Raw genomic sequence first — 24360 nt, forward strand, 5'->3', positions numbered from 1 at the left:
TTGTACGATTGCATTTTCTTATAAGACTCCGATTCTTTACTTGTAATCATTTATATAAAGAGACCCCTATTTTCAATGAAATACACCATTCATTATCCAAATTCTTTCTTCTGCATATTTAGAATCCCTAAAACAAAAGGCGCGTATGCATGCAAATAATTGAAAAGCGTATATGCATGCAAACATATGTGCAGGACAAAAAACATATGCAAATGATTTTTGGAAACTTCTATTTCATTAATCGAATAACTGATCGCAACGTGTCCACCACATCACCAACCATACTTTATTTCATATAAGACAACAACAACGTCGTACATCTTTAACACTATAAAAATGAAGGACCACCGAGCTGATGGAAACTTCCCCACAAAGGCAGCAAAAGGCACAGTATAGGTAGGTACGTATTTATGGTTTTACATGATGGCGCACGCTTGGGGATTTTCTTCACTGAAACAATCGGGGCGGGTCACGCAGTAACTAGTTGTATAGCTCCTCCCACCGCCGTAACTATCATAGACCGGCCTTCCATAGTAGCCATCGTACTGTATGTAAAGGGCAAGCCTACCGTAACCATACCCAGTTTCGCAGGGACCACCAGGACGCCCTCCGTAACAGTCCATACAACACGGGTTCTTCGGCTTTGACTCATCCTTGGGCTTCGACTCATCCTTCGGCTTCTGGCCGTCTTTGGGTTTATCTTCCTTTGGTTTCTCTTTAGACACGTCCTTGGCTTCTTTGGGCTTGTCTTTGAGCTTCTCGGGCTCTTTGATCTCGATGCTCTTAATGGCGCCACCTCCTTTGCAGCATAGCTTGTCCCTGATCTTTTCAGGACTGCAGCAGACCACTTTGATGATCACCTGGTTGTTCTTCTCGTCGTACGTCTGGTCACGTATTTCTCTTGTTCACAAATATCCAACCAATAGTACCACAAATCACTTAGTTTACGTTTTTCACAATATTAATGAACCGAACTGGAAGAGAAAAGAGACTCACGAGGGAATTTACAGAGAACTTTCTTGACCTTCCTGTAGCATTTTTCACACTGAAGATCTACCTTCAGAATCATAGTCACCTGACATTAATACAATCATTTGCAGAAATTAGATAGATATAGAAAGGAGGTTTTTTTTCTGCAAAACAAGAAGGGCGTGATTAAGAATTGATCGAGGTTGATGTTCTCGGGTTTGAAGATTAGAAATCGAATCCATCAGGTTCTGTGTTTCTGACAGAAGAATGATGGATTGAGTAGTATGTGACAAATTGAAGAAGAAACAGTGCAAAAACTTGAGAATTAAAATGATCAGTAGCAGCCACAAAAAATACTTTTTTTTTTTTTTTCTGAAGAGGAAAATAAAATTACAACACAAAATCTCTAACCACACCAAAATTAAATTGGTCTAAGTCAAATGCTGAGCAAGCCAAAAGTCTCGCCAGATAATCGGATCCAGAGCTTGATGTCCAAGAGAGGTAATTGTGTCCGCCACAAAATTTGCTTCTCAAGGAATATGAGAGAGAGATTTCCTCAAACATACTAGAGATGCATTGGATACGAACGAACAAGTGAACGAATTTTCCAAGGAGGGTCACATTTTTGCTCCTCACAAAAAATACGTATTGAGAGGAGCAGAATTGATCAAATGGGTGATCTAGTTATCTATATCATAAGAAAAAAAGAAATGGAAAAGCATAAACAACTTTCTAGTGCATAGATAAATACCTTCTTTTCCCCCATTGTTGTAGCAGTGAGTGCTCGATCAGATGAGATCTAATGTTTTAGACAGAGTCTCGACTGAAATGATTGAATACAGGGGAGGAACTACTATAAATGGTGAAGGGGTACGTCAAGAGCCCCCAAGTCAACATCTGACATTTCTTCACTTAATTATTATACATATACTAAAGCTGGTTGCATTGTTTATCACTGTTCATTACTGTTCATATGACAGTGAAGTGACGGTTTTGCCCTCGACTTTTGACTGAAATTATAATTCTGCCATAACCTTTCAATTTTTTTTAATTTTTTTTTTAAGGGAGAGCAATTCTATTTTGTATTTGTAAATTTCTACAAATTATGGAAAATGTTTATTATTTGTTGTATCCCATTTGTTGCTAATCTATTATTAACAACAAAACAAATCATATTCTAAGTAGCACTGATGTTTTTTAGATTGCGAGTATTCATCTATTATATATGAAACTTAAAAAAAAAAAAAAAAAAAACCCGCAGCATTGCTCGGGTCAGTTTTCTAGCTATTAATATATATTAAGCGTAGATACACTGTTACACTGTTTTAAGGATAGTGGATTGACGGTTTTGTCCTTAGTTCTCATAATTTCAGGCTGCCATTGATGTGTTCTAAAGTGCGGTAAACAGTCTTTAGAATGTCCATTAAAAAAAAAAATACAGTCGTTAGAATGTCTGGGATATTATGAGGCTGTCGTTCTTGACCCGGAGAAGTTGCTATTGCTGTATGGATAAGGATGATTGGGAAAAAGGGCTTCGTTGCGGGTTTGTTGGTACTGTTTCCCAACATCAAACGTGGCCATCATCTGATTGAATCAACAGCGGTGAAAGGTTGGTAAGATTGGGGCTTAGTAAAATCAATATCGCCCCATTCATCTGATTTCCTTTGATCGCGGTTATTTCTTTTCACTATCATGACTATGCTAATCCAGACCGAATTTTGCCTTTTTCTCTCTTCCTCCCTCTTGCGGTCCTGCCTCCTAAATCGAACAGCAGCAGCTGCAGCTCTCGCTCTCAACTTTACATAGGGAGAGAGAAACTTGGCAAATTTATCAATAAAGCATCGAAATTTTGACCCCTAGTACTGTTTGTTAAACTGGGTTTCGAATTTAGGATTAAGATTATTGCCTTACTGGGTCTCTGGATTCTCTAGCTTTAATGTGTAATGTATCGAGCATTAACATTTTATTTTTAATCAGCTCATCTTTTTCCACTTTTGACTACTTGCTCTCCTGTAATGCTTTAGCTCTAGGAATTTTTGTGTTTGTCTTTGGAACCATCACACCTTTTGAGCTTATGACTTCATAATAAATTATATGGCATTTTTCAAGTCAATTATATGTCTTCAGAATGCTTTCTTGATTGTACTGGTAAGAGCTCTTGGCTGCCTATTCTATCTATATAAGCACATAAGCACATATTCTAATCGCCCTAACACGATTATAAGATATGAGAGTAAATACATAGTGCAGACAACTTCCAAAGCAAGGTTGAATAAATCAAATTAATCTCTGTTCTTCCATCCTAAATTTAATAGCTAACTACCAAATGTTTTATAGCTTTTTAGGAATAGAAACCAGGCTACAAACAACTATTTAATCACAATCAATATTTTCGAGAAAAAGATGCTGAATCATTATGGAGAAAGAAAAGAAAGTAGCTTCTTTGAATTGAAAGACATATTAACAGAGTGATATTTTTGATGAATTGAATCAATTGAAATGCATAATTGATCAATTGAATAAAAATCCTTTTTTGTATGTATATATTTCAATTGATGAATCAAATAGGAATCACTTTTCCCGATTGAAAACTTTATGAGTCCAAGTATAATACAAATATTTATTGCTTATACAAATTTCTCTTCTTTTTACTAAAATCTGCTTTGATTTATTTATGTGCAGCTACTTCGTGCATGTAATTTCGCTGACAAAGTCTTCAATATCAGTGGTAAGTGGTAACTCATTTAATATTTACTGTTCTTATTTATCTTTGTGTTCATTTTATGATGTTTGTTTTAATGACTTATAATGATGTTTGTTTAGAAGTTATTCACTGCACAGCATATTGGTTTCTAATTATTTGAAAATTTTTGTGCTATTTACACTATGCACTTTTGTTCTACATAAACTCTTTACTTTAGTGTTGATGTGTTTGAATATAGCTTTTTAGAGCAGTCTCCTATTGAAATAGATGTCTCTGCTTTCTAAATCTTGGTTGATAACTAGATCAATGCTCCCACATCTATTTAGTTTCTCTTTCATACAAGTACAACAGCAAATAACTAAAGTCATCTTTAATATATTAAATTTTAAATTCGTAAGTTGTATTTGAATAATTTACAGATCTGGCCAACTCCTCAATTTCCAGAGAAATAGGATTTATATCTCAATAAAATATGTTATTTTCCTTATTATTATTTTTGAATATTTTCAATTTTGAATGGCTAGATATGAGGATTACATTGATATTTTTAGATTTTGACATCATTTTTTAGCCTGTTTTGATTAATGATAAAAATGTTTTATTTTCAATACTCATTATATGGATTTAGTTTCATTTGCTTTTAACACTTTAAGGGAGGGTGGGTGTATTCTACATCCTTTATTTGTTTTTCCGGAGAACATGTCTGAGAATAGCAACATTGCAAGGCCCATTGTAAATGACAGATGGATGATTTTTGGCTCTCTTTGCTGATCCTTTAAAGCTTATATTGAATGAATATATCTCTATTCTGCAAACAGAGATTATTGACTGGTTGTTTTAGCTTCATCCAGGTCCATAGTTAAGCTATTAAATTTGTTTTTCTGTTTCCATCTATATGAATGTAAATAATCTTGCAAATGAAAGAAAGCTTCTCTTTTTTTTCCCCCCTGCCCATTAAGTTTTCCTCACATCTGTTTGAATCGTTAAAACTTCTGACTTCCCTCTTAATTAAAATTTGACCATCCCCCATCTGTACCCTTTAGTCAATGTTTAAATGTTAAAGAGTTAAGTGAATATCGACACGAGTTACTGATTTTTTTTTTTTCCCATTCACTTTGGCCTATTGTACTACCTTAATATAACTGTTTGTCATACTCCAGACATGTATACCAGTGACCTAGCTTAAGCTAATTTATATAGCATCGAGTTAAAGAATATACCTTTCGTATAGGTTCTCGGATATATCTTGCATTGGCATTGTAAGCTTTTCCCATTCACTCATCTGATCATATGTTTATTTTGTATTGCAATAAATTTTTAACTGCATTTTTTGTTTTATTTATTTACTTCTCTTCTTGATACTTTTCTCATTGAATTTGAACTTCCACCATTAATTGAAAATCTGATTTCCAGATTTTGTGCAATAAACGTCCTGAAATGTCTGAAGAAGCATATAATTGATATTCAAACTAACATTCCATTTGATCAATATCACAGCTTATAATTGTTATTGATTATTTTTGTTACGATTGTTTCATGTACAGGTTGATTCATCTTGAACCAATTATACAATATGGAAACGGAACCAAAATAACAAATGAAATGAAGCAGTCAACTGGAATATTTTGTATGACTACAACATCTAACGCAGCTGCAGATGAAGCAATCAGCTAGAGGATTTTGTACAACTACAATTGGAGCGATTACGTTTTTGACCAAGCTCCAGCAACAGCTTTTGCTAGATTAACTTATAGCCCTTTTTAGAACTAGGATTTATGCACCAGCTCCGGTTGAATAAGCTTCAACTAAAATGTAAACTGTATAAAACCTCTTTTACTATTTCAATAGTATGTAGCAATTTCTTTTTTGTATTTCTTGAGTTTTGTATTTCTTAATGTTGTCCTTATGACAAAGGACAGCTGCTTAGTCAATGCATGCATTCATGTTTAAAATGCATGAGTTTATGATTTTGAACAAGTCCATATTTAATGCTTGACATTGTACCTGATATGATTTCGGCTCTTGGTATGGAAAAGTTTAAACATTTTGGAATTCCATTGAATTCTTGTAATCAAATTCTTTTAACTTTGCTTGATATATAGAGCTTACTGGTGTTTTAGCTTAATAGTTTGAAACTTCCCCCCTATAGATATATCTTTCAATCTAAATGGTATCGATTGTTTTGTGTGGTTGGAGTGATGTAAGAAGATTATAAGCCAAAGAGCATACCAGTTCTGCCATGGATATGAACCCCAATTGATGTCAACACCTTGGACAAAAAACCCCACTCTTTTCTACCTTGACCTGACCCCAGGTAACAAACTGAACATGTGGTTTTATGGTGTTTCTTTTTCTTTGCGAATTTTTTGCAGGTATATAGTTTTATTTCAACTTACTATCTCCTTTATTTGTGCATCATTACATTGAAGGACTTTGCCGACAAATATTTCTGTGCAACCACATCCTATCGAACTGAAGCATAAACATAATTGTATTTGCAAAAATTCTAATATGGACCAAGGTGTAGGTGGACCATAGACAAAATGATGGGCAAAATGGGGCATTTGGTGGCAAAATATCTGATTTTTTTGCCTAGGTGCAAGTGGACCTTGGTCCATGGAAGTCTCTTTGTTGTATTTGTTTTCCTCCATTCTTGTTAAAGTAATAGAGAATGGAAAGGTTCAAGATGAGTGTGATGTGCAGACCAAGTCTAATGTGACCAGTGATGAGTCTGATGTGACTAACGTTAATGTGCCAAAGACTAATATGCCAAAGGCTATGCACAGTGAGGCTAGTGTGTGCAGTGGTGTACCTAAAGCTATGTCTACTACTAATGTGCCCAAGGCTGAGCCTAGTGAGGTTAATATCAGTGCTAGTGGGCCTAGTGAGGCTAATGTTTGTCCTGCTGTGCATGGAAACCAAGTTATCTCAGCAACAACTCACACTTAAAGTCTTCTCCATTTGATTATGGGAAAATCATCCGTACAGTAATTGACCTTTGCCCCATTCTAAACTTCAGTACCTCACGTTTAGAAAATATCAGAACGGTAGCTGACGTTCTAACCCCAACAGAAGATTGGTACCTGGAGCCGTTAGCTCCGTTACAAAAATTGATAGCTGCCATATTTTGATAATTAAATGACCAATTTACCCTTTTTTCTCATATAATAAAATAAAGAAAAAAAATTTTGTTTTATGAAAATGCCAAAATGAAAGGGTGAAGACTAAGGAGGGCCGTAGGTGGGAAGGGGTCAAGCAGCGACGACGGGAAAGCTCAAGTCGTGATCTGCCCCCAGCAATTTCAAGGCAGCGGTGCAACACAACAGCACTCCAACAAAGTCGGTGAGCAATCATCCATCAACTACAACCACCATCACCATTACCACAACAACACTCCAACAGAGTCGCTCGAGAGGCGAGAGTGGCTGGCTTCGTTAGAAGGTAGCGGAGGAATTGGAAAGTCATCATCCATCAGCCACCATCACCATCACCACAGCCAAAACCACAACCACACGACCCCGTCCCCAAACTTTTGATTCAAACAACACCCATAGCAAATTCAACCCAAAACACCACCAAAGTGATTAAAGGAAAACAACTTGAGAAGATTTCCATCTTGATCACTTTGATTTCCCGAAACCCAGACAAAGCCAAGTCCTTGAGCTAGTCATTGGGTTTACTTCTTGGCCAGGTTTAAAGTTGGGTCCGACTCTGATTCAACGCAGAGCAAGAAGAAAGTGGAGCTACTAGAGAAGATAGTGGAGGAGAATGATAGGAGCATTTTAATGCGACGTTTTAATTGTTATTTCCTCATATTTACTTAGTTATTTCCTTAACTGAATCTGTCTTGTTTAGGAAAGTTACTATTTTTAGAAAGTTTCCATTTTTAGTAATAGTTTCTATTTTCAGGTCCTTGGAGCAAACAAGCTGGAATAAGCTCCAAAAGGGAAAGAAAAGCTGGAGAACGTTGGAGGGAGCTCAAGGACTGCATAAATGAGCTGAAACGAAGAAATGAAGTTTTCCTGGTCCAACCAGGAAATCCTGTTTCAACCAGGAAACCCTGTTCAGAAAAGGAAACTTTGTCAAAGCAAGACTCCTGAGCAAACAAGGAAGCATGAGTGGAAAAATAAAGGAAATTGACGTTGGAGGAAGATTCCTGGAGGCACTAGGAGACATCATGGCTTGAAGATGACATGGAGGCCCAAGAATCTTCTAGATTAATGTGGATTTTCGGCAAATGAAGAAAGCCCATTGGATTTTGGGTTTGTGACGCATGAGAGATATTTTTAGAGGATTTATATGTGTTTGCCGTGAAATACAAAGAGGAAAAGAAGGAGACAACGTTGAAAATCATAAATATAATTGAAGATATGCCTTAGAGATTTTCTAGGGAGAGTTTTAAGGGAGGAAATATTCTTGGAGGAGTTAATTGTGTTGTTGCCATAAAATACCAAGAGGAAAAGAAGGAAGTAACGTGAAAAATCAAGGAGATTGGCTCCATACAAGGAATGATATGCCTTGGAGGAAATCAAGGGAGAGTTTTAAGGAAAGGAGGAGTGTGTGCAACAAATAAAAGATATTCTTGGAGAATTAAAACTGATTTTGCCGTGGAAATAAGGAAGTTAACGTGAAATTCTCAAGAGGAAATCAAGGGTGACGTTGGAGATAAGGTTTGGAGAGTTTTAAGGAAGGGTGAATGCTCAAAACAAGTCTAGGTTCATCCCTACATTCCCTAAAGGAATTTTGGTCGAAAATAAGGAAATAAATCAGATTTAATTCATAGATATTTCGGCAAATATATATTAAGGGATTATAAACTTATTTTGGAGAGTTATTTTGGAGAGTTTTGATCAGATGGACGACACACCAAAGGTGACATGGCACTCTATGATTGGTCGAAGCTATGTGGAATTTTCTGAATGCTTGGAGAGCCTTGGCCGTCCCCTATATATACTCCCCTATTCTTGACGTTAAGAGTTCCACACTCCACGCACCCCATAATTCAGAAAAATCTCTCCATAACGTCAAGCTCTCTCTCCGCCCTCTAGTGCAATCCACGGTTTCAAGCAAGGAAGAAGAAGAAGAAGAAGGAGCTGTGAGCATCATCATCCATCCTCCACCTTGAAGACTTGCTTCCAAGATTCAAGCATCCAAACGTCAACCCTTCATCCTCATCTCCATCTCATGGTGTAATTCAACCTCTTTCTTTGTAACCTTGTTTGATTTCGTTGGAATTGTTTCTAGTTGACAATAATATTTGAACAAAGTTTAATTCTGAATTTCTTATGATTAAATGAATTTTCGATTCCTATAATTGTGATTCGAAGTTGCTTTTGTGAGATTGTCAATTAAATTTGTTTTACAGAAAACTTTTATATGTTTATGTTCTTTGGTGGCCGACTTAGTATATATGCATGTAATTGATGCTAGATTTAAGTTTGTGATTCACCTAATAGTTTTGTAAACTTGAATCAAAAGTAGTAAAGGTTTTGGACAAGAATCGAGTTTAATTGAAAAGGATTGCAATTAGATGAACTTTTTCATATTAAGTTGTTCACTTAAGTTGATAGCCTTTCTCTATGTGTATTGCGTTGAATATGTTATGATTAGCTAGCTTTCTAGACTTTGATTGCATGTTTGATAAGATTGATCTAGGTGCTTTCACTTAGATTAATTAGCAAGGAAAGTAAAAAATGGAAAATCATTTGCTTCAAATGTTTTACATGATCAACTTCTTTCTCATGACTTGGAAGAACAATTGTAGGGTTGAATCGAATTTGATTATGGAATTGGTTTTGATTTTTGTTTCTTATGTTTCATTCTTGTACTTGTGTTTGTATAGTTTTATTTGTTTTAATTCTTTTAATTTTTGAAATCCAATTCCAAAAACCCCTCCTTAATTCGTAAATATGTGTATACTTGTATATATTCTTGTAAATATTATACCTTGTTTTATTTTAATTCTTTATTTGTCTTACAATGACAGATGTACCCTCAATCCCCAGAATAGAACGATCCCTACTTGCTTATACTACTAATGATAGTTTTAGGGTTAAATTATATGCTTGCTTTGAGCGTATCAGAGAATGAGAGGATGGTGAGTCTGGTGATTAAACTGGTTCACCGAAAAAACAAACCCGGCTACTAGGGTCGCTGTTGCAAAGGGTAAAGCAGCTGGAGAGGGTTCTCATCAATGAGAGATTTAGGAGAAGAGGAGACATGTTGTAGAATGCAGAGAAGGGTTCTTCTAGATTCTGAAAAATTGTTTCTGGGTTTGGTGGGTTTGACCCAAAGACCCCAAAATCTCCATCAGCTCCGTCCAGCTCCCTTCCTTCTCCATCCTCAACTCCACCATCAACTTCACCTTCTCCTAATACGTCGTCGTCCGCAACCCTAGTCGCTCGCCGCCTTCCGCCACTACCACAACACCAAATTGGCTTCGTGTTCATCCCTCCCAGCAAAACCGAGCCCCGTTAGACCCAGTACATAGCCGCCACTTTCGCCGTCAACTCTTCCCCGTTTCCGATCCCAATCTTTCCAAGGCGGTCCATGGCCTGATGGTCTCTCCCGAGTTCGTCGACGGTCTGAGCGGATTTAACTGCTGCGGAGGAGGCGGGTCCACGATGGAGATAGAGTCGAGGCTGCAGACGAGAGAGAGAGAGAGAGAGAGAGAGAGAGAGAGAGAGAGAGAGAGAGAGAGAGAGAGAGAGAGAGAGAGAGAGAGAGAGAGAGAGAGAGAGAGAGAGAACAAATGAACAGTAGGGAAGAGAGAAAAAAATAGAAAAAAAATGAATTAGATAAAACAAAAATGGATTAAAATATGAAAGGACGAAAATATCCTTTAACTCTTAGTTTTTGTAACGGAGCTAACGGCTCCAGGTACCAATCTTCGGTCGGGGTTAGAAGGTCAGGTACCGTTCTGATATTTTCTAAACGTGAGGTACTAAAGTTTAGAATGGGGCAAAGGTCAGGTACTGTACGGACGATTTTCCCTTTGATTATTTGAATCTCTTGCTTGAAATTTTAATCCTGACCGTAGCATGATGGTCACGTGGCATGATCTGCTTGGGTATCTGGAAGAATCCAATTCAATTTGTTGTAACAGCCTCTACTCCCTTCTAGTATAAAATAGCTACTCTTTCTTTGTTAGTAGTCACGTCTCAACCATTTTGTAAAATTACCAATTATCAATATCAATTACTTCTTTCTCTCTCTACTTCTCCTTCTTCCTCAAATTAGTGTGTGATTCTCTGCCATTGTTATTTTGTCCTTAAGCTTTTTACTATCAAGACCATGAATTTTAGCAATTCTAACCTCATTAGTGATGTCAAAGTGAAAAATTAGTCTCAAACAAACTCTATTTTCGAGGTAATCAAAGGGGTTAATTCTTCTTCTTCATTTTTTGTTGTTATTATTGTTTTCCATATATAAGTGTTCATTCTATAAACACGGGAATCTGGAAACAAATAGAATGCAGACATGTGTACAAAAAATAATAATTTTATTAATGATTTAAGTGCGGGTTACAATCTTTGGTAATCCTCTGATTCTATCTCCGACGATGAATTGCACTCAAGGGCTTGACGCTTGATCTTGAGTTGTACGATGGTCACGATAGTTGACACGTGATGAACATTTTGGCTTGAGGTTGGTGAGGAATCGGCTATTTCGCAGCTTGATGGTTCTTCACAAGCTTGGGAGACTTTTGAAATTTTGAGAGTGTTTTCTTCTTCTTTTTTTGCTGAAGTTCTTCTCTTGATTTGAGAAGAGCCATTTATAGTGTTGGCGTCTCTCTCAATTTGGAATGTCTTGATGACATGTAATTAATTGCATTTTCCTTAATAGCATACGACCATTAAGGAATTAGCCAATTAATTTGATGGCTGATTTTAATTGTATTTCATTAATAGCATAATCAAATCAATCAGCTTTAATTAATCGATTTAATCACAACTATTAAGAAATTTAGCCAATTAATTTGATGGCTGATTTTCATCTTGAGTATCAATTTAAATAAATTGACATCTAATCAGCAGACAAAATTTAATACTTGATTTGACCCAGAATTAATTGATTTAATTTGGTTGATCCGCTTTAATATCAATTAATTTAGTCGGAACAAATTCATTTATTGTCGGCGGGCCTTTCATGTGTCACCACGTGTCATTCTCTGAGTCCGCTTGGTTTTGCTTACTCACAAGCCACGTGCACATTTTGTGGGACCCACATGCCAACTAAATTTGTTCGATCATAATTTCAAGTGTTAACATAATTATTTAACGAATTTTATTTTCATTAAATTTTTTGGCGTCTACAAATACTCCCACTTCAAGGTGCGCAGTAAACATGTTATCACGCGTTGGAGGTGTGACTTGAAGTATGAATTTGACTTCATTTGTTTTTTTATAGCTTGACGCGGCACTTTGCTTCACCGTAGCCAACTTCTAGAACTCCAAAGTTGTAGAGATTCCCCTGGAATCTTGATTTAAAATTGTAGAGAGTCTCCCGAAATCTTAATTTAATTTAGTAGAGATTCTCTTGCAATCAAGATTTAATTTTGCAAATATGACAATGACTCCAAATGGACAGGTAACAAAGCCCATAATACAGGAGTATTTATGGAATGGGTCATTTATTATTTTATTTTTTTTGCGAATGAGAAATTTGTTTATAAAAATTCAGCAATCGATATAAGCATTACATAAATTGGTGCCATATATAGCAGGAAATTTTAGATTCCCGCCATATTTTTCTAGTCTCAACTAGGAAATTAATGAAGTAATCCCTAGACCTTTCAACTATAAAAGGACGGCGTCCTTTGTATTTTGAACACAAACTTGTCACCGTTTCCTATCGATTGACGCTCCTCTCAACAGAAGACAAAACTTTTGGCCTTGCCCATTTTTGACGGCGACTACGAGACTTGGCTGCTAGCTCTTAACTTCTCTACTTCGTTGCCTTTTGTCTTTGGTATTGCAGAAGATCATCAAGCAAACAATTAAGGTTATTTGTCTTCATGCGTTTCTTCATTAATAATTGAGATGACCAATGGCCTGTGCTCAAGGTTCTAAAAAACGACCTAGGCGCCTAGGCGCTAGGCGTCGGCATCCCTTTCCGATTTTGGCCTGGGCGAAGTGGTTAGGCTTCGAGCCTCCAGGCGGCCGCCTAGGCGGGTTAGGCGGACTCGTTGGGCGCTGGGTGCTGAATTTTTTTTTTCTTTTGATTCTGGCCAGGTATCAAAAGGATGAAGAACAGAAGAAGAAGATTCAAAACTCAAAATCATTTAGAGACTACCCTCTGAACTGAAACCCAGTCCTCGACTAAACCCTTGATTCAAAATTGACAACCCAACGCTGGCGACTTGATTGACAGTGGTGGTTCCGACGATGAACCCGATGAGAGAGAAAGCTAGAGACCAAAATTCAAATCTTGAGTCTGAACCCGATGACTGGAGCTTTCCTTGGTGAAGGCAGCGAAGATCTTAGGTGCTTGGTTGTCAATTTTGGCGAGAGAAAGAAGAAGGATGACAAGAGATCGAGGTAGAAGACGAGAGACTGCAGAGAGGAAAATGGGAGAGTTCACGAAGAAGAAAGCAGATTTTTCTAATCACACTTAATTGAAAAATGACAATTATGTCCTTACACTAATTAATATAATTACAATCAGTAACACTCTGATAAGAGAGTGGAGATAATTAAAACTAAAAGAAAAAAAAGAAAAAAACACACACTTATTTATATATATATATATATATATTATAAAAATAAAATAAAGTAATAATAAAAAACCGCCTAGTCCATCTAGGTGCTAGGCCCCGAGCTACCGCCGGACTAGCGCCAAACGTTTTTTAGAATCTTGCCGCCTGTGCTGACTTCTTTTTTTTTCCTGACAGATAGAACTTACTTGCCACCGACTCCTTGCCTTGGGCTTCGCGAGTTATTAAAGCATAGAGGAAGCTGAGGTACGTTTCTCTATCCTCTTCTGATAATTTTTGTTTTATATATTTTCATAATCTGCCTAATCAATCTTTGTTCAATTGCATGTCCGCATGTTCTGACGACATATATAAATAGATGCCCCCATGTGCAGACCCAAAGCATGATTCCATGATTCATGCTTTCCTTCTAATCATTTTCTTTCACATGCCATGACGTCATAATTTTTTTTTTTTTTTTTACACGTGAACACGCAAGACGCAGTGATGGTTAAATCAAAGAAAGTCCATCTTCAGTTCTTTTGCGGGAAAAATTCACCAACGGTGTCTGGACACTTAGGGGACTTTCAGAATGATACCTGAACTTACAAAGTTATCAATGTGATACCTGGACTCATTTTTTCGTATCAACATCGTACCTATGACCAATTTCCGTAACGGCTCCGTGACGGAAATTGGCCGTAGGTATCACATTGATACGAAAAAATGAGTCCAAGTATCACATTGATAACTTTGTAAGTTCAGGTATCATTCTGAAAGTCCCTAAGTGTCCAGACACCGTTGGTGAATTTTTCCCAATTTTACACGTGCGATGCACGTGAGTCACTTAATGAAGACAAAATGACCGATTTACCCTCAAATTCTTTCTTTCTTTTCTTTTCTTTTTTTCTTTATTCTTCTCTCTTTCTTTCTTTCTTTTCTTGATTCAAATCATCTTGCTCGTCCGATTCCCACCGCCGATCGCCGATCAAACACCGCCGCTGCGTCTCAACCCATCTTCATGCACCACAGATGGTCAGTTGTTTCTGGTTCCCCCAACTTCAAATCCTATAGCAAATTGAAATTGTGGATTGAGGCTTCACCGCTCACTCCGAGTTCATTCCCGCCGCCGCCGCCAATGACTTGACCACCACTACTCTCGTTCTCTCCTCCGACCCCCTTTTATACACCATTGATCAGAAACTCAGACCCCGCCAGCCCTCCACTCTCAAATCACAGCTCCAATCTCACCGCTCCATCCTCTCCTTCTTCCCGACATGCAACACCACCTCCACACCATCCTCACCTGCAACTTCATCGGTTTAGCCGACAACTTTGGCCTCTAGCCCAACTTCGATCAGAGGCAATTTTAGGCAGACAAAGATTAACAACTTCGGCCTCCACACCATCCTCACCTGCAGAAAATTCGAGCTGTTCTTATTCACCAGCTTCGCCACTCCGCTGCTACCCACCATTGTGCCTCTCCGATTAGTAAACAAAGGACTCGGAGCCTCCACCATCGAGAAATTGAGGCTCACGTTCTGCGTGTCCTGCGCGGCGGATATCGGCATCGTCGGAGAAAATGTTGTGTGAACATAAATTTAGTTTGGGTTCCACGGTGGCAGCTAGTCGAGCTCGTTGATTGCGGCCTTGGCTTTCTTGATTAGCCAATCGACGACCTTGCTAGGTTGGTCGTATCCAAGCCGGTCCTACATGTCGTAGAATTGAATGGCGGTGTGGGCGACGAGCCTGATGCTGCCATCCCTGGGGCCTTTGGTGGTGCAAACCTTGCTGTGGCTATCCTTCCGGCCGGTGGCCCTTAGAATGTGGCCTTGAGCCTCCACGATTTCGCTAGCGGTGGAGGAAGAAGCAGTCCTTATCCCCAAACCCAATCGAGAAGCAGCGGAGGATGACGTTGTTGTGCGGTGGTGGAGGTTGTTGTGGTCAAGTCATTGGCGACGGCGGCGGGGATGAACTCGGAGTGAGCTGTGAAGCCTCAATGCACAATTTCAATTTGCTATAGGATTTGAAGTTGGGGGAACCAGAAACATATGTGGTGCATGAAGGTGGATTGAGACGCAGCGGCGGTGGGAATTGGACGAGCAAGATGATTTGAATCTTGATGATTCAAATCAGGGGAAGAAGAAACCAGAAAAGAAGAAGAAAGAAAGAAAGAAAGAAGGAAAGAAGAATAAAGAAAAAAAGAAAAGAAAAGAAAGAAAGAATTTGAGGGTAAATCGGTCATTTTGTCTTCATTAAGTGACTCACGTGCATTGCACGTGCAAAATTGGGAAAAATTCACCAACGGTGTCTGGACACTTAGGGACTTTCAGAATGATACCTGAACTTACAAAGTTATCAATGTGATACCTGGACTCATTTTTTCGTATCAATGTGATACCTACGGCCAATTTCCGTCACGGAGCCGTTACGGAAATTGGTCATAGGTACGATGTTGATACGAAAAAATGAGTCCAGGTATCACATTGATAACTTTGTAAGTTCAGGTATCATTCTAAAAGTCCCTTAAGTGTCCAGACACCGTTGGTGAATTTTTCCCTTCTTTTGCATTCACTATTTTTATCTTCTGTCCTGGCACCAAAAAGGCCATGACATCATTGCCCTTTTTTTTTTTTTTTTAATTTGTCATTGCTTCTTTTTTGTTTTTTTTTTTTTATGGTGAACTTGACGTGAAGTCAAGACAGGGCACTTTCTGAAAAAATATATTTTTTCCTCTCCCTTTCACTACTTTGGTGATAATTGAAGTACTCCATTCCTGCTTTCTCTATTTACTGATAGGAATCCACTGCTAATGGTGTGATGCTTCTCCTGGGACCGTGATTTGATGCAGGTTGTTGGTAGCGACAAGGTAAGCTTCTCCGTCTTCCTCTGTTTATTAACTTTTATTTGATTACTATTTCCTTCGTACATACTGTGACTTTAGCCATGATTGTACCCTCTGACATACATATGAACATATATGATTATAGTATGTATGACTTAAGCCATGACTCATGACTCCACCCCTGCACGTGCAGCTTATATCATGATCTTCTTTTTTTCTTTTATTTTTTCGGTAACAACCAACACATGATTCATCCATCACTAATCATTCTTGTTCACATGTCCCCTTCACCTACTTGTCTCATGACGTCACTTTCTTTTTTTGTCTGAGTTCAAAGCCTGATTCTCTTTTTTCTTAATTATACTCCGTCACATGCCCCACGCTCTTCTTTTCTCAATGATGCAGCAGTCACCTTTTTATTTTTTATTTTTTTCATATCATGCATCCATTCTGAAAGTTGTTTTAAATATATATATATATATATATACACACACACACGGAGCCGTTCGAGAGCGGACGTCCGCAACCCAGAAAAAGTGAGGACGTCGCTCCTTCGGCCTTGATCAAGAGGCGACGGCGCGGCGCTGCTTGTGTGAGGGACGTTGGGGGTAGCGTGGAGGGGTCTGCGGTCCGGTGGAGTCACCGGCGACGGTTCTGCGGTGCTGCACAGAAACTGCAACTTCAGGTGAGGTGGCTGCCCAGAAACCGGCAAGCCCGACCTCCTCCGACCTCAAACGCCGCCCAGAAGAGCTCTGGGACGCCTCCGGCCTCCCTCCAGGCAGCCCCGCGCGGTCGCCGCCTCCTGGAAGCCGCCTGCCGCATCGACACCCGCACTTTAGCGAAAGTGCGGACGTCCGCTCCTGATCGGCCCTCTATATATATATATATTTCTCTTTCTTTTCACATCGTACATGCATTTTGAAAATTTGTTTTAAATATATATTTTTTCTCTTTCTTTTCAGGATTTTTAGTGACCATTGAAGAATGTGGACGATCTAAGTGCTTAGATTTTTCCACTTCTTGATTGTGGGAAAATCTACTCAAATCAGTTAGGATTTGCGTGTTTGCTGACGTCAAAAAGAAGAACGCGAACATTCTAAGTGCTTGGATTCCTCTACTTTTGTACGTGGTAGGGTCCGCTAAAAGTAGTTAGGCTTTGCGTATTTGGTGGCTCACGAAGAGAAGAACGCGAACGTCCTAAGTGCTTGGATTGCTCCACTTTTTGTACGTGGTAGGGTCCGCTAAAAGCAGTGAGGCTTTGCGTACATTGTCAAGCATTCGTTATCACGCTTCTCGTCCTTTTGTGGCCATGGCTTTCTTCAAGTGCTTCAAGAAAGGGACAGTCACCATCCTCAAGGATCCGGAGGACACTCAAAGTGACGACACTACTCTGCAGGTGTATCCATCGTTGACTAGGCCTCAAGCAATCAATGTCCCTCCTTATGACCCTTCGGCTCACATCCTCCAGTGGACTTATGTGGCACCTCACCAACTAGCTAAACAGAGATCTGGCCACGACAAACAAAGCTCAAACGTGTTGCTGTTGAAGTCTTCGCATCATGATCAGAACAACCCTCAGGTCCCATTCACGCTTCTCAGCGATCGTATATACAACGGTTCAGTGCAGTTGAGTAGTGCATTTCGAGCAAACGAGGGCTTCTCTTACATAGAGTTCTACTGGGAATGGGTAGAAGATATCTTAAGCAGGAATGGCAAGCTTATTTAGGAGGCCGGTCTCTATCGAGCGATATTCGCCTCACTATTCATCTATGACCGTGTTGCACCTGTCATACTGGCTTTCTGTGAGTATTGGTGTCCTACGACGAATACCCTCCACACTTCTAGCGGGGAAATGTCTATCTCCCTCTGGGATTTGGACCAACTTGGAGGTTTGCCCATTGTCGGACTATTTTATGATGAGGTTGTTCCAGCTGCTGAAGAACTTTCTGCAACAAGCAAAGGGAGTCAACAAAGCCGCTATTTGTTTCTTGCCTACCATAAGCTCTGCAAGGAATGTCAAGGGCAGAAAGTGAAGATAACTTCATGGATACGATACTGGTATAGAGGAGCTTTGCGCTATAAGAGGCCTCTGAACAAAAGCAACAGGAACAAAAGAGATCTGCCCCCGAATGCGTTTAATCCATTTGGCAAGATCCATGAGATCCGACAACGAACTCCTGCAGACCTTGCAATATTTGATGACTTAGGCATGGAAGGTGAAGATATAGAGCCCACCTATTTGGCTGCCTTTCTTGCTTGTCGGTTGTGCCTGTTTGTTTTACCCAGAGACAACACCGGTTTGATTCGTCCGGGAGTATTCAAAGTTGCCAGCAAAATGTCACATGGTCTAAAATTTTGCCTAGCAGTACCGATGTTGGCTAGCATTTATCACGGTTTGAACGAGATCTCTATTTCCGGTGATCCAGGTAATTGTTCAGCTGCTGTTCCTTTTCATTATATATATGTATGGCTAGCAGAGTACTTCGGCACCCACTTTCAATCTCCATTTCCCAACAACTTTAGGCCTTGTATGGTTAGCTTCTCCGGAGAATTTACAGCTAAGCATTTTGGGGACCCATAGGCTCTTTCTTTGTTCAATGCATGTGATAATGTGAGGATGGATGCATTTGCCAGGGTATTTTCGAAGAGCAGAGTGATTATCAACCGCGATAATTTATACTAATTATTAAAGTTTCCTAATAAAATCATAATCTGATTTACTTCCATTTTCATAATTTTTTTCTTTTAGTTTCAATGTTCGTCTAATTTAATCCATGTTAAAAGATTCGTAAGTTAACAACTATGAGCAATGAAGAAGAGATTGATTTTTGTGTGTGTGTGTGTGTGTGTGTTTTACAAAGGGTATTACAAAGATGAGGAATTTAATACTAACAGTTTTGTGAATTGAATCATGGATTACATTGAGGAGGTAACAAAAAGTTATAAAAAAAATTAGTAACTTCAAATTTGGGTGGAGAAGATAAAGATTAATGTTATCCAAATGAAAAACTAAGTAGTCTTTGTATTTAATTTATTGATTATACATTTAATTTTCCCTGCATATTTAGATTTTACAAAATTAGTGTACTTGTTAGTCATTTTGCATTTGAGTAATATAGTCTTTTAATAATTCAAATGTTAGTAGGGTTAACTAAGAAAATAATAGGGTGGTAATAACCGCACCTATAGTTAAAAGGTAAAGAAGGGAAAGAGATTACCAAATTGAGCAATTTTGGGGGCGCTTCATTGATATCTTATCTCTTTCTCCTTCCATAGTATTTCTTTGATCTAACACCTGAAACAAACACTTACTAAGCAAAGAAGATGCAATGTAAAAAATGTACAGAAGAAAAAAAGAACAATAGGGCATGTCCTTTTGATCTTTTACTTTAGGGGATTCCTGTAATTGGAGTGCAGAGATTATGAGATGAGATTATTAGAAAACTGAAGGATCTCTACTGCTTACCAATAAAGAGGTTTTGTTGAAAAGGAGTGGGAGGATAATAACTGCATATCAGTTTGAGTTTTTGTATTTCTCAGTTCAACGTGAGAAGAATCTCAACCGTGTTTATCCTCCTGCAATTTGAATCGTAACCAACTGCAGTTTCTGACATTGGTTTCTATTTTAGCTTTTGTTTATGATATTTTTTAAATTACTCTCATATCCTTTGTACATTAGATCCATATCTTTTGAGTGTTAATAAACCGTGGGCATTATAGGTACTTTTAAAATTTAACCATTCTCTGTAGAATTGGCTTAATTAATATATATATATATATATATATATATATATATAGTACAAGGCGCTACATTTTCATCATTTATGAACTCAAAACCTACCTTCTCAAACGTTTAATTGGTTGAGAGTGATCCATGTATAAGAAATCTAGGCTATCTATTCATGCAACAGCTTGCTTTTTGTCAAATCAAATGGGATTGGCCTTATGTTTTCTGTAAACACCAAATAGGATTGGCCTACTATCACATGTTATACACCATTGAACCATTGCTTTTGTCAAACCAGTGTTCCTAATTCATACCTACACTAACACATCACCAGGACATCAGAAACATTCCAAATTTATCCCAATTGCTTTCAAATCGATACTCATATAATCATGGAGGGTTCTAGATCATATGCTTTCATATTGATCCTTATATAACCATGGAATCCCCAATTTTTTAGATTCGGCAGTTTAATCTATGCTATGATTTATCCCAAATAATGAATTTGATGACAGAGAGAGATGGTTACCTCCAAATTGAAGCGAGAAGACAAAGAGAAGAATTGGAGCATCTGTGCGTGGAGAAAATTGAATCGTCTGTGCATTCCAATTGAAGCATTGAAGGTTGTTTTGTGTCTGTGACTGGAGAGCAGCTTCTCTTCTTCATGGCTGTGCGTAAATTGTTCAAGGAAGGGAGGGCAACCACTGGTATTATCAAAGATTTATTTATCTACAGTGAAGCGCTATAGTTGCACCGTGCGGTTTCTGGCTTCCAAAAGCAGGGATCTCCAGGCTTCTGCTTTTCGGTGGAAAAAGCCAAGGCTTCGCTTAGAAGTTGGCTGAACTCTAAGTTACCAAACGCTACACGATGCCATGCTTATAAGCGGGGGAGTAAAAAAGCCCCCCCAAACGCAGCCTAAAGTTGGTTGAACTGTTCATCATTGTTCATGTAACAGTGAAGTGACGGTTTTGCCCCCAGCTTTGGACTGAAATTATAGTTCTGCCATATCCTTTATCCTTTTAAAAAAAATAATAATAATTTCTGCCATATCTTTTTATTTTATTTTTTTAAGTGAGAACAATTATGTTTTGTATTTGTAAATTTCTACAAATCATGGAAAAAGTTTATTATTGTTTGCAGTTGTTGCTAATCTATTATTAACAACAAAACAAATCATATTCTAAATAGCGCCGGTGGTTTTTAGATTGTGAATATTCATCTATTATATATGAAACTTGAAAAAAAAAAACCTGCAGCATCGCGCGGGCCAATTTACTAAAATATACTAAATATAGTTATATACCTCATACAACTGTATTAAACTTAGCCTTAATTCAATAAACCCTTTAAAATACCAACAACATCACTTTCACTTGGACCAACAGAGTTCAAGGACTCAACTACTTTGACTAAAGAAGCATACCTGGAACCACTGCAAGTGGCCTAGTGGTTCTTGCCTAGTTGGGTGTGCTCCCCAACCTAGGTTCGAACCCCGAAGCTGTCAAAGTAGCCAGGCACTGTGCTGCAATGCACAGTTGGAGCATTTCACATTCGCCGAAGGGATTTTATCTTGGGCCTAGGAAGCCTTTGGATTCCCCTTGACAAAGTCAAAAAAGAAGCATACCTGGAAACGAAGGATTTCTTCCTAAGCTGTGAAGCTATGGGGTTGCTGGGATTGACCCAAATATAACTTTTCGGAGAAGACTCGGAATTGCCATCTGGGCTTGGAGGGTTTTCAAGTCTTGGAAAATCTGGGCTCTGGGTTTCTTGTAAAGATACATGGTTTGTTTGGAGATAAATTATGGAGTGCAAGTGTAGGGAAGGTGAAATTGAAGGTGTGAATATCAGAGTTAGTTGGCCTGAGCTTTCTAAAGGAGGAAGAAAGTGAGTGAGAGAGGGCGTGGAGGACACATGATAAGCCATTTTCCCTCTTTGTCTTTGCTCACTCACTCCGTCTGTGACTATGAGATGGAAGGGTCTAGTTTTATTATATTGACCTTGTGAGTGAAAATATCTTCCGGTGGGTTATCTACCGTCAAAATATCTACTTGCTCCAGAAAAAGAGCAATGGTTTTGAGCCCCAAGTGATTACTGTTGTTTGGCCTGCTCAAAAGTAAAGGTTCTTTCATATTTTTTGACTTGCTATCTTGGTAGATATATCATTTTGTCTTTTGATAACACATCTTGATACATTTTGAAATAAAATTAAACAACTAAAAACTAATATTGGCAGTCAGTGAAACCAAAATAATTTAGTTTTAAATTGAGGGAGATGCTGAAGTCATGTCTATCTAATGCGAGCACTTATTCCTGAATTCCCCCTTCATTTACAACTGGGCTCTTCACCTCTGCAGCAGCTTCAACTTGGTTCAAACATTTTGAAGATTTCCTTGAGCATCATGGTGCTCACAAATTAGCTCCCCACAAATCTGACAGTCAAGAGTCAGAAAGAGTAAGTATCAAGCATTTCATTCACTCAAAATCAAAATCATCTCCGCAATCTATTTTCTCACTTCAAACTAATACCAACAAATGAAAATAAAAGACAAACAAAGGTGTAAAAGGACTAGCTTACACTGTTGTCTGCTGTTTTACTTTAAACATATAAATGGTTGTTTAGGCAAAAAATAAGGAACAATTATCACTATTTGTTGAAGGAAAATCGACTTAGTGTGCCTTATCAAACTAGGATTAGTTTCATGGTTGTAATTGTCACGCCCCTGATTTTACACACATTAAAATCGAAATATATAATCCCATAATTATACATGCGTGAATGTTCAGTCATCAATACAAAATACCTGGAATCTTTTTCCCTTTAACTTACACACATATTGATGCCCTGAACCTACTATATCAATATTGACCCGCTGCACAGAGTCATATATTACATAAGCTTACGAATTAAATTGTCAACAACAAGATAAAACGTAAATGCTTCTCAGAGTTTAACTACAATGGAAAACCTTATCAACGGTAAAGTCACAAAAATGGCTTCCTACCGTAAAGCTGCAATGGCGCTATCTCCGATTCAACCTCGATTATCCTAACCTGCAGGATTAATCCCTACACCGTTTGAATAGTGTACTGGGTTGTCACACAACAAACCCGGTAAGCTTTTGCAAGCCTGTATGAGTAACTCAAAAAATATACATGCACAACTCACGCCAAAACGAGGAAAACAACTCATGCTTTGATTCCTTAAAACACGAAATAAAGGAGAATAACTCACACTTTAATTTCCTTTCAAATCGAAACATAGAAAACAACTCACTCCTTGGTTCCTATCATTTGTACCAAAATCATACCATAGAAAACAACCCACACTTGAATTCTATCAATAAAACATAGAAAACAACTCACACCTTGGATTCTATCAGTTGTACCATAAGCGTACCATAGAAAGCAACTCATACCTTGATTTCTATCAATAAAACATAGAAAACAACTCACACCTTGATTTCTATCAAATCGTTAATAAGGAAAACAACTTGCACCTTGTCCCCTTAAAAACCATTAATAAGGAAGCAATTCACACCTTGTTCCCTGAAAATACGTAATGTCATGAGTTGTCAATAACCAATTCCCGTTACCCCATGAATTACCTATATGGCAGACATATTAGAACTCTAATTGAAAACGTAACCACTCGTCCGGCCAAAGACGTGATTACCTGATATTCTTCCCAAGGTCATAGACCTTCGATCCTCGGGCCGCACTGTCCCTTGGAGCAAAACATTAAAGGAGTCGCACTGGACCCAAAATGTTACACAAATCTCAACGCTTTTGAATACAATCGAAATCAACATTTCCATAATCATTGTTTTCCGAAAAAGCCATAACACAAAACAATAAAAAGCATCAATTCATGCCTATTGTTTTCATACCCAAATCTCAACGCTTTTCTCAAATCTCAACGCTTTTCAAAAGAAATCGAAATCAATCATTTCCACAAATCATTTGTTTTCCAAAAGTCACAACCAAAAACAATAAAAAGCATCATTTCATGCATATTATTTTCATAAATCCACAAACCACCAAAACATATATATTTCACGTAAATATATATATATATGTAGTCATCCGCTCAGGAATGCCTACTAATACCAACTATAGTTTGCAGTTAATAAATAACTCTAAAAACAATAAGGGTATTCCCGTTCGTGAATGAACTTCGTGAGATTACTCACCTTGAAACTCCTGCTGCGTCTTCAATATAGAACAAGGCAGCCAAACCACCAAAAATAGCTGTCCAAAGAATACCTCGTCACGTACCTAAGGAATTACAGCTCTGATTCAGTCAACGAATCACAAGGAATAACGTTCGAAACCCTAAATCGAATCAAAATTCCCAAGGTGACGCCAAATGAGGCGAAACCACATCCGAGACTACCCAATGTATCTGGAATACTTATACGATC

The 24360-nt window shown here is 38.2% G+C and overlaps 2 protein-coding genes and 1 long non-coding RNA gene across 4 annotated transcripts in view; 1 reads left to right on the top strand and 2 right to left on the bottom strand.

The window, feature by feature from the left end:
- LOC112173832 (keratinocyte proline-rich protein-like) overlaps positions 1-24360 on the bottom strand; it is a 100866-nt gene that overhangs the window by 43825 nt on the left and 32681 nt on the right. The gene's annotated exons all lie outside the window — the stretch shown is intronic.
- On the bottom strand, positions 273-1854 carry LOC112173852 (protein PYRICULARIA ORYZAE RESISTANCE 21). The gene is made up of 3 exons (XM_024311541.2): positions 1721-1854; positions 997-1075; positions 273-898 (listed from the first exon to the last, which is right to left on the bottom strand). Exons 1-3 carry the CDS (start codon positions 1733-1735, stop codon positions 417-419), a joined length of 576 nt encoding a protein of 191 aa, XP_024167309.1. The 5' UTR covers positions 1736-1854; the 3' UTR covers positions 273-416.
- Positions 2371-5683, top strand: LOC112173872. The gene is made up of 3 exons (XR_002925755.2): positions 2371-2578; positions 3652-3697; positions 5218-5683. It is a non-coding gene; the product is annotated as an uncharacterized LOC112173872 (long non-coding RNA).

This window comes from Rosa chinensis, chromosome 1 (assembly GCF_002994745.2).
Source record: "Rosa chinensis cultivar Old Blush chromosome 1, RchiOBHm-V2, whole genome shotgun sequence".
Lineage (NCBI taxonomy): Eukaryota > Viridiplantae > Streptophyta > Magnoliopsida > Rosales > Rosaceae > Rosa > Rosa chinensis.

Excerpts from the sequence above, each read along its gene's own strand:
- LOC112173852 (XM_024311541.2), bottom strand. Across the intron at positions 899-996 it reads AGTTCTCTGTAAATTCCCTC|AAATACGTGACCAGACGTAC; the intron begins GTGAGTCTCTTT and ends TGTGAACAAGAG.